The following is a 10,802-nucleotide window of genomic DNA, read 5'->3' as shown; positions in this document are numbered from 1 at the left end:
GTCGGGGGGACGCGCGTATTTGGCTATCTTTTAAACGTTAATATCTCGTTAACTATTGCTGATACCTCAAAATGGTACAGGACTTTTTGATTCAGTATAGGCTGTTCTACCCACGTATGACAAAAAATGCGGTAGTCGCCAAACACCCTGTATATGGAGGAGTTACTGTTCCGTTAATTTTACAGTTACTTTTTATAATAACAATTTGATAATGTTGTAATTTTTTATGACTGTAATGATGACTAACTAAACGCTGAGATTACCTTAAAGTTAGGAAGGTCACTTTGAAAAGTAAATTGTCATCACGTGTTACTTATTGAAAGAAGTAACGAGTGATGCCGTAATAAGTTACTTCGTTACGAATCACATTAAAAAGTAACGAGTTACAAATTGCGATTATTTTTTTCAGTAACGAATGATTTTTCCAACTCGTTATATAAGTAACTATTGACTATTTTAACTCTGATTTATTATATCATCATAAAAAATCACAATAAACCGTTATTACAACATGGTAACTAAGTAAATAATTGTAAATAACGGTAATTATAGTAACTATAATTACGATAATTATGTATTTTAGGGGAACCATTTTTGTTTTAGCCGTTGGACGCTACTTGTTAAAAAGTTATAAACAAAAGAAGTTTCAGAAATAACTTCTTCTGTTTACTATATGATGATGATTTCCTGTTTTAAAGTATATTCCACAACTTTCCACAACTTTTACGATTTCCCACACGAAGCGACTTTCACCCCCCTCCCCCCTGCTTCAGGGACGCACGACTCTCACCTCCGACTCTCACCCCTCCATCCCCCTGTTTCAGGGGCGCACGACTCTCACCTTCGACTTTCACCCCCCCCCCTGCAAAGAGGCGTATGACTTCCACGTGAAGCGATCATTGTTTCGCATTAACCTTAGTTCACAGTGTATTGATATATCTTTGTTTTGATATTTTCAGTGTTTTCGAACGATTTTGATCATTGTGTGTCAGTCAGTCAGTCAATCAGTTCGATTGCTTCGACACAAGTAAAACGCTTTGCGAACGTTAAAAATGCATTTACATGGGTTTATTAATATGATTTACAATTTAGACTGTTTGTGGGACTCTCTGTGTGAAAAAAAAGTTGTGCGTAATGAAATAATGTCCAAGATGTCAAAATGTATTAATATTGATTAATGTTAATGAAAACCATATATTTCATTGTAAAAAGCATTATTATAAAGTGGTTAAATATCGAAAACGGTAAAAAACGGTAACGTGCAATTTCAAAATTAATGCGTTTCATGGAACATGGTTCGAACGAGCACATCTACAACTTCCTATAATATGTCGATTCATTGGTTATTTTGTAATGATGCAACCATCACGACAACGGTTTTTGATGAGCGAATTAGAGATCACAGATCGTACTGTTGTCGATTGGACGAATTTCTGTCGTGAGGTAGATGGCATATGCTGTTCATTGTGCGCCTATGTATCACAATAAATAATATCTTTTGTCCAAAATTACTTTCGATTGCTTCAGCAATGGATTGTGAATGGACAGCGACAAATTGGTGAAGAGGGTATGATAGTAGAGTTAGACAAGGCTAAAATAAGCAAAAGAAAATACAATTCTGGACGTGTAATCAGAGGTCAGTGAGAGAATGGGTTTTTGGTAGAATCGAGCGCAACACTAAGAAAACATTTATTTTACCCGTATTCAATCGATTTGCTGAAACTCTTCTACCAATTATTTGAAAGTACGTTGCGTCTGGTTCTACTATTCATACTGATAAATGGCGTGCATATGACGCTTCGTGTAATGAAAAATACACACATTTTATAGTCAATCATAGTACAAATTTTATAAATCCAGAAAATGGTGTATACACACAGAACATAGAACGACTTTGGAGGGATATGCGTTCATGTATTCCTTGATACGGCAGATTATCATTATTTGCATTATGATGCAGATTTTTTGTTCAAAAGAGTGCATAATTACAATGATCGAATCCATGCTTTCTTCGACATTACGAGTTCCATGTATCCATTACATGATAATTAAATTTCTTTGCAAATAAATATTGATTACATCTTATTATCTTTCGTTATTATAGAGAAGTGAGGTGGGAGTCGCTTCGCGTGGAAGTCATGCGCGCCCAAGCAGGGAGGGACGTGGGATGGGAGTTGAAGCTTGAGTCGTGCGCCTCTTTGCAGGGGGTAGGAGGATGAGATTCGAAGGTGAGAGTCGTGCGCCCCTTTGCAGGGGGGAGAGGGGTAAGAGTCGGAGATGAGAGTCGTGCGCTCCTGAAGCAAGGGGGAGGGGGGGTGAGAGTCGCTTCATATGGAAAATCTTAAAAGTTGTGGGAAGTTGTAAAATATACTTTAAAGCTGGAAATCTCGTTTCATATAGTAAAAAGAAGTTATTTCTTAAACTTCTTTTGTTTATAACTTTTTAACGATTAACGTCCGACGGCTAAAACTTTCTCAAGGTCACTCAGGACAATATATGTCAAGGTCAAGGTCATTGGGGGGGGGGCTCCCCTAAAGTACATAATTACCATAGTTGCTTCCATTTCCTGATTAAAATATAATTTATCCTGATTTACCTGAATAAAATCTTTTTAATTTGCCATCCAGGAAGTAATACTTTGAAACAATAACGGGTTGAATCGGCATTTGAGATTCGATCGCGACATGGAAAGCACCTTTCTTAAAAGGAAGCAATGAATTACCTGAATGACGGTGTCCCTCGGGAAATAGAAGAAGCCTCCGCTGAAAGGATTAAATAGATCGAAACTTTTATAAAAGGATATTAACTTCTATAGAAGATATATTAAGTATATTACTCTGTGATTATATACTGTTCGAAGTACATTATTGATTGATTTAAAACTCGCATTAATTTAAATAATTTTTTCCTGTCAATATATTTTTTAATGCTATTTTAATATATTTAACTATACTTTTCAATGTTTAATATATTCTAATATATTTTTTAATGTTATTTAAAATCTCTATGCTTCGGTTAATGATATAAAGAATATTACGTAAAGTCATCACCTTCGCCAGACGAATTGATTCCGCTGTAGCATTAATAATTTGGCATGATTCTCCAACATTTTTTCTATCAATGAACAACGTTCCCCAAAGCCAACACGCAAGACCGAATGGTCCAAGATACAAAATTTCCCTCTTCGAAATAACGGTGCAATTATCCATCGCCAACCATAGTTCACCTAAAACTGTATGGCCAATTTTGTTATATGTATACGTATTTCCGTTATTCCTAATAATCTACCTAAGGTAATCTACCATTTTATTCGTTCATTATTATTTTAATGAATTTGTTCAGATCACTTTTTAATTTAACAAACTCATATATACAGGGTGTCTCAGAAATAAAATCGGAGCCATATTGGGGGCATAGAATGGGTCAAGGAGAACAAAAAAGTCTGATATCATTTTGAGGTATTCGCTGTAATTTTCGAATTAAAAAAGAAAATGTCTAAGCCAATGTGTGGTGAAGCCGCGCCGCGCGAATTCGTAGAACGGCCCATACTCGACAGCGGCGGCGGTGGCGGCGGTGCACAGTGAGGTCGAATAAACTTTCGTGTTTCAAAAAGGCTACAGTCTCGAAATTTGAACTGATTTCGATGAATTTTTTTTTAAATGATAACTAACGAATATCTCAAAATGGAATCAGACTTTTTTGTTCCTCTTGACCCATTCTACTCCCCCAATGCGGCTTCGACCTTATTTCTGAGACACCCTGTATATATAATAAATAATTTCAATAATTAAAGTTACCGCAAAGATCCAATGAACTCTGATGGTTGATGAGTACGATACAACCCGAATCTTTGACAATATTCTCCTTACCGCGAAAACGGAAATTCATTCCAATGATCTTTGCTACTGTTACCACGCATCTGGCCGGCACCCTGAAAGATTTTATTTATATTTTACTAAAGCTCGAAAATTTGCCTTTATATATAAATCATGTACGGGAACTTACAACGCGTTTCTCCAGCTGCCAACACGGAATAGCATAAACGGTATCCATAATCCTGCGGCCAACGCACTTGCTACTATGAAGAAGGTAAATTTCGCTCGATATCGCATACTCTCGCTCAAGGCACAGAGCATAACAAAGACAAATAGCAGCACAATGCCAGTTGTTAAATAAATGCCGCATAGTACTCTGAAATCATACAAGATTAATTACACTAATTATGCTATTTTATTATATTTTTAAATGTGTTAATTTATTCTATTTTTTTATTATGTGAGGGAAAACTGATAATTAATTTCCAATAATTTTTAATGAAATAAGACATATATGTGTGCGCGTGCGCGTGCGTGCGTGCGTGTGTGTGAGAGAGAGAGAGAGAGAGATCGCTATTATTTTTATTTTCTCCATAAGAAACCACAAATTGTTTGCAAATAACCACTTCATGTATGATCATAATAAAAAATCAGAGCTTGTTATTACGTAAACTTTTTCATACTATATGTGCATACGTAATATTAAATCATTGCATGCAAATCGTTGAATATCGAAATTTTTATTTTGTGGAATGTTTTTATAAAATAAATAACATCTAAGAATGGGAATTCATCATATTAAAATAACAAATTTATAAATTTCGTATCAAATTTTACATTAAAAAAGTAAGTAACTTATATGATTAAATGTAAAACATAAATTAAAATTAAAAATAATTAATAATTAGAAAAGTCACGTTATGCAAAGTAATGTAAATTATGATTTGCAATTCATAATTATCCAAACAGAACAAGTCATGATAATGTTAAAATGATATCAAAGTGTTACTATAAAAATCAAATTTAATTTAATAATATAATATTTCAATAGAATTTTCCCACAAAATCCGAAGAGAAAAGTAGTGAATTGGCTCTAATTTTTGCAAAAAAAAAACAAATTTAAAAAATGCAAAAGAATATGCTTTTAATCATTTTTAATACTTGTAGAAAAATAATGCAAGCCAATGGAACTTTCTATTGACTTGCGGTAGAATAAAATGAAAACTTAGCCTTTAAGATAAATCGTAAAAAATCTGATATCATGACGTTAGAATATTTAGGAACAGCTTTTTTTGTACGAGTCAGTATCAATTCCAGCACATGTTTTTTACTACGCGCGTGCTGTTCCCTCTGTTTTTTAACGTGCCTCTTATTATTGATCTAGCTCTCATTTTGTATGAGTATACCCTTATCTCTCACGAATTACTTTTTTATGTTAGTATACTTATGTCTAGTTCAAACTGGACGCAGCAAATGTCAAGCAGTAGAGCATCAACCAACCAGCAAAGCGGTATTTTGTACACTACTAAATATCGTCTCGCTGATTGGTTGCTGCTCCGCTGCTTGACGCTTCCTGTGTCCGAACTAGGCATTACGTTTTATCATTTATCATATGATGTCATGATAACAAACATGATAATATGCCGATGATATATGTTATATATCATCATCCGTCACTACAATAAACATTACAGAAGTTGTATCTCTTATTTCTATTTATATCAAAGTAGATTACCTTTTAATTTCGGTTTAACATTCTCTTCATCTTTTTCTAATTATTGGAATTAGAAAAAAATGAAGAGAGAATTAGTTGAACCAAGATTAAAATTAAATTACATTAGTAGAAACGGGCGTTAATTATATTCATATTAAAGCATCCGTGTATTGATAAGAGACACGTTGGAAAACGTAAAGACACCATAATAAAAGACTAGCATAGGTTCAAAGTTGCATAGAAAATGACGGACCTTTTAGGGCGCGTTTACACAGAAAAGCAGAAAGCAAACAAAATCATATAGAGAAATATTAACCGAGTATTTAATTATCAATCTTCATTTATTTATAACTTAATATTTAACAAAAGGAGAACGGATGGAAATAAGATTACATGTTGGTATTTGTTAACTAAGTTAGGAAATGATAATGAAAAAGCGATTTATCTCCATTTGTTTATAACGTAATATTTAACAAAAGGAGATCAGATAAAAACGAATTATACGCTGGTATTTGTTAAAATAACTAAGATAAAAAATGATAATGAAAAAGCGATTTATCTCTACTTGTTTATAATTAATATTTAACAAAAAGAGATCGGAGGGAAACGAAATTATACACTAGTGTTTGCTAACTAAGTAAGGAAATGATAATGACAAAGCAATCTGTTCGATCTCCATTTGTTTATAATTATCATTTAACAAATGGAGATCGAAAGGAAACGAAATTATACATTATATTTGTTAACTAAGTCAGAAAATGATGACAAAGCGATTTATTCAACTTCGATCTCCATTTGTTTATAACTTAATATTCAACAAAATGAGATTGGATGGAAACAAATTTTTATATCACTATATTCTTATATTCTTATATTACTATTATAAATTAATATACAACGGAAGGATTAATAAAAGGAAATCAAATGACAACGAAGTTATACGCTGGTATTTGTTAAATAAGCTAGGAAATGATGAAAAAGCGATTTATCTCTATTTGTTATTAATTATTATTTAATAATAGGAGATTGAACGGAAATGGAATTATGGTATTTGTTAGATAAGCTAGGAAATGACAAAACGATCTATTCGATAACAATCTCCATTTGTTTATAATTCAATATTTAACAAATAGAGATCAGATGAAATCGAAATTATACGTTGGTATTTGTTAACTAAACTAGGAAATAATAATGAAAAAGTGATTTATTCGTTTTACAAAAGGAGATCAGATGAAAACGAAATTATGCTGGTATTTGTTAATCTTTAATTCTCCTTTAAAACTTATTATATAAATATTATTTCACAAAGAAAAAGGATCAATAGGGGCCAATTTTGGCCCTCTTCAAATTTTGTACAAACACAAAAATCTATTTCTTGAAGTCAATTATAAGGTAAATTGTTTATATAAAAGATTTGATATCAACAATTGGCGCCAAATTAAATCCCATTTCTTCATAATATTTTCTTCGATGATCTTTTTATTTCAACCCAGATTATTATAGCTTTATTCCCCTTCAAAAGTTATTACTTAAAAATCATTATATTATAAAATCAACAATTGACGCTAAGTTAAATTCTATCAAGTTAAATTTTGTATAGATGACCATCATCTTGACATTTATTTTAATATTTTTATATTACTATTATAAGGCGATGGGGATGGTGGTGGTTTTTTAATTTAGTTTATTCAAGTAATATCTGGAGACACTGCGTATATACTATATATACACAAGAGCGCTTTGTCAATAATTGCGGGACACCCTGTATATACAACATTAAGTACTATCTTACGAAGTGAGATCCATCCTAACTTCTCCCCTGCCTCAGGCAATGTACGACTTTCCACGCGAAGCAACTTCCGTTTCATCTCCTTCTCTGCCTATAGGAACGTATGAACTATGACTTTCCACGCGAAGCAAGCTCCACCCTACTTCACTCCTGCTTACAGGCGCAACGACTTTTCATGAGGATGAATCTTGCTATGCGTAGAAAATCGAACACCCCGAAGCAGGGGGGGTGGGATGGACCTTGCTTTGCATAAAAAGCCATTACGTAAGCAGGGAAGGATACAGGCTAGTTTTTAATATTATATGTGACAGAAATAAAACATTATTTTTTAAACCTTCTTAGTTAATAACTTTTTAACGAATAACGAGCGACGACTAAAATCTGTTGGAAATCACTCATAATCTTGACTAATTTAAGATTAAGGTCATTGAGGTAGTCTCCCATTCGGTATATTTATCCATCTATATGAGAAATAATTATATTCGTAAATATATTCAAAACGCATATTTATAAAAGCGCATTCTGAATATAGGCCATTCTCTAGAAGCATGTCGATAAGAGCATGTCTAAAGAGATTAAAATTAATTATTTATTATTTTCGGCTTATTTTGATCAATTTTACATAATCATTTTTCATAAAAGAGGTAGTACATATATTTACACACTTTGTTATAATAATAATTAATTGACTACAGTAAAAATTATCTAAGATATATTATTTCTATGATTATAGAGAAATCACGATTGATAATGCCATAAATTAAAAAAAAAATAAAAAACGGGGATAAAAAAATTTACTTTATATCAATGTCATTTTTGTTTATTTTATAAGTAATATACACAATGTTTTTGGTACAATTAAATCATTATACACAACAATTTAATATATTATATCAACAATCTACAGTATAAAGAAGAAAATGCTTTGCTATATACTAATTAAGTTATTAACTTTGTGATAAACTTATGATGACCGACCCTGATTTGCTATACTTTATCATAAGTTGATCTTAGAAAAACCTTGTATTTAAATCTTACACAATATTGCTAAAAAACGGGACTGATAAAAGATAATGATTTTTCTTAAGAAAACATTGTTCTTTTTTAACATGCTTTTAATGCTTTATACGTGCTTTAAACAGTATTATAAAAGAACATGTTTAAAACGTGTTAAAAACATCGATGTTTTAAACAGTTTATGATTTTTATCAACCTTGCTAAGAAGTAATTGAGATACTCATAATAAAAAAAATATGTTTTATAGAAAATGAACAATTTATTTCATGATCTTTTGATCAGAATTATAAAATTTCCTTGATCTTCTTTACAAAAGATTGTAAAATATCGTTAAAAAAATCCATTTTAGTACATTAAACTTCAATTATTTCGGCAACCTAAAATGTTGATAAAATTTGGCATACGACATATTGTTTTAGTATTAAAAAATCATTACAGAAGAAATGCCTTATCTCTAGTTCAAAATAATTAAAATAAAACATTTCTTTGTAAATTGGTGTATAATAGTCACGCGAGATTTAACGGCCCAGAGAGGAATATCATACAGATTATTACACATTACTCACGTCTTGAACATGACGTTATTCACTTAGACACGTAGCATTCACCGCGATTGATAAAAGACAACTGTCAAACATAGGGGATACAAATTTACTCTTGGAAAAAGAGGCGACCACTCGTAGCGCCGCTAAGCTCTGTCCTCGGATATTGGAAACTACTGAGAGTCACGTGATGAACAGTGGAGATTGGCGTCATATTTAAATCTATGCACGCGATTACGTACGCGCTTGTACATATGACTTGGTATGTTCGGTTGCATGCCGTAAAACGCATGATGTACATGATGTGATTTTACTCTTATTGTTAGCCAAATGTTATACAAGGATAAAATGAAACATCGTGAGAATCATGCGTTTTACGAAATGCAGCCTAAGTAGAGGTATAAAATTGCCGTCAAATTCAATTTGACAATTAATTACGGTAAATTTACGATAAAATGGTAATTCATTGATAATTTTGACAAATTTTGTTTTTTATAGTTTTATGCACAAATAAGTTTTATTCATGTTTTCCATATTAATGCATAGTATAAAACAATATTCTTCCAATATGCTCGACGAGAATATAAATCGCTGATAGAATAATAACATGACTGTTCACTAAATTTAAAATCTAATCGATGATAAAATCTGTTTTCAATATATGGTTCCCTAGAGAATTGTAGTGATCAAAAAATAGAAAGCAATGCAGATTAAAAATTCCAGTATTTTTGTACATAATTCCTTGATCTATGTTTTAAAATCTAGTTTTATTTTAAAATCTAATTTTTACTGAATTACTTAAAATTATTCTATATTTCTACTTACAATTAGATATTCCGGCAGTAGTGCAATTACAAAAAGATTATTTTATTTTTGATGTATAATTGTCATTGTTTTTACTTTAATAAAAACTTTAACAATCTAGTCGCTAAAATAACAGGCAAATAAAAGAAAGTTTTATAAGTTTAATTGTAAAATAAAAAATATAAAAATACAAATAAAAAAATCAAAATATGTACAAAATAGTTTACTGTACTTGTTACATTTTTTTCAGAATCCTAATAAAAAAACTTATTTGATGTTTCTTTAGTTTAGACCAATCCCCTGACACGATTCATATTTCCTGGCTTTTAGCATGGCTACTTAATGTCCAAAGGCCGCTACGTGGAGCTGGCAACATTCATGCAACACATATATATATCACATGCAGCACAGAACGTTGAAATAACGTTGAAATAACATTATTTCAGGTCCGAACGGCGAAATAACATTGAAATAATGTTATTTCAACGTTCTGTGCTGTGTCGTATATATCATTATCTGATCCGAGTGACCTGAGCGATCTGGAGGTCGATTCTATATCTTCAAACAAGGTGAAAATTACAAAAGTGAGCAAATTTACTAAGTGTTGACCAATGAAATTATCAATATTCTAGTAAATTCGCTCATTTTTGTAATTTCCGATGGTTGTCACATAAATGTTATGGCACCAAGTGCTCATCAAAAATGTTATCAAAATAGATATTTGACACATTCAATAATTTTACAAGGGATATGTACAGCAGACTATCTACTTACAAATGTATTTGTCGGGCATCCCGAATCTGCTAGTGATTGCAGAGTATTATCTAATTCACGTTTATACATCAATGTTGAAGCAAATTGATACTCTAAATATTTTTTATCAGATCAACATCTATTAGGTGATAAAATATACCCTATAAAAGAATGGCTTCTACCTCCTTTTAAGGGGTTTAAACACCTCTTTGAAAAAAATGGTATTTTTCTTTCGAGGCGAATATCGTCGGAAGTATAAAGTCTAAAATAAGCGCAGTGACTTCCGCGAGCAAGAGACACACACGCGCACGCACACGTCCTATATTTATTTTTACTATTTCACCAGACTGATTCTTTTCCACGCAGTA

At 31.8% G+C, this 10,802-nt stretch overlaps 1 protein-coding gene across 1 annotated transcript in view; it reads right to left on the bottom strand.

The window, feature by feature from the left end:
- LOC108768199 (1-Acylglycerol-3-phosphate O-acyltransferase 2) overlaps positions 1 to 8,972 on the bottom strand; it is a 22,196-nt gene extending 13,224 nt beyond the window's left edge. The window contains exons 1-5 of the mRNA XM_018518558.1: positions 8,902 to 8,972; positions 4,006 to 4,191; positions 3,798 to 3,931; positions 3,051 to 3,232; positions 2,597 to 2,762 (exon numbers count right to left, since the gene is read on the bottom strand). Coding sequence (XP_018374060.1) covers positions 2,597 to 2,762; positions 3,051 to 3,232; positions 3,798 to 3,931; positions 4,006 to 4,191; positions 8,902 to 8,912 — 679 coding nt within the window. The 5' untranslated portion in view covers positions 8,913 to 8,972. The remainder of the gene's footprint in view (positions 1 to 2,596; positions 2,763 to 3,050; positions 3,233 to 3,797; positions 3,932 to 4,005; positions 4,192 to 8,901) is intronic.
- Positions 8,973 to 10,802: the final 1,830 nt, after the last annotated feature.

This window comes from Trachymyrmex cornetzi, unplaced genomic scaffold, assembly GCF_001594075.2.
Source record: "Trachymyrmex cornetzi isolate Tcor2-1 unplaced genomic scaffold, Tcor1.1 scaffold1214, whole genome shotgun sequence".
Classification (NCBI taxonomy): domain Eukaryota; kingdom Metazoa; phylum Arthropoda; class Insecta; order Hymenoptera; family Formicidae; genus Trachymyrmex; species Trachymyrmex cornetzi.
This window is presented reverse-complemented; position numbering and strand designations above follow the sequence as displayed.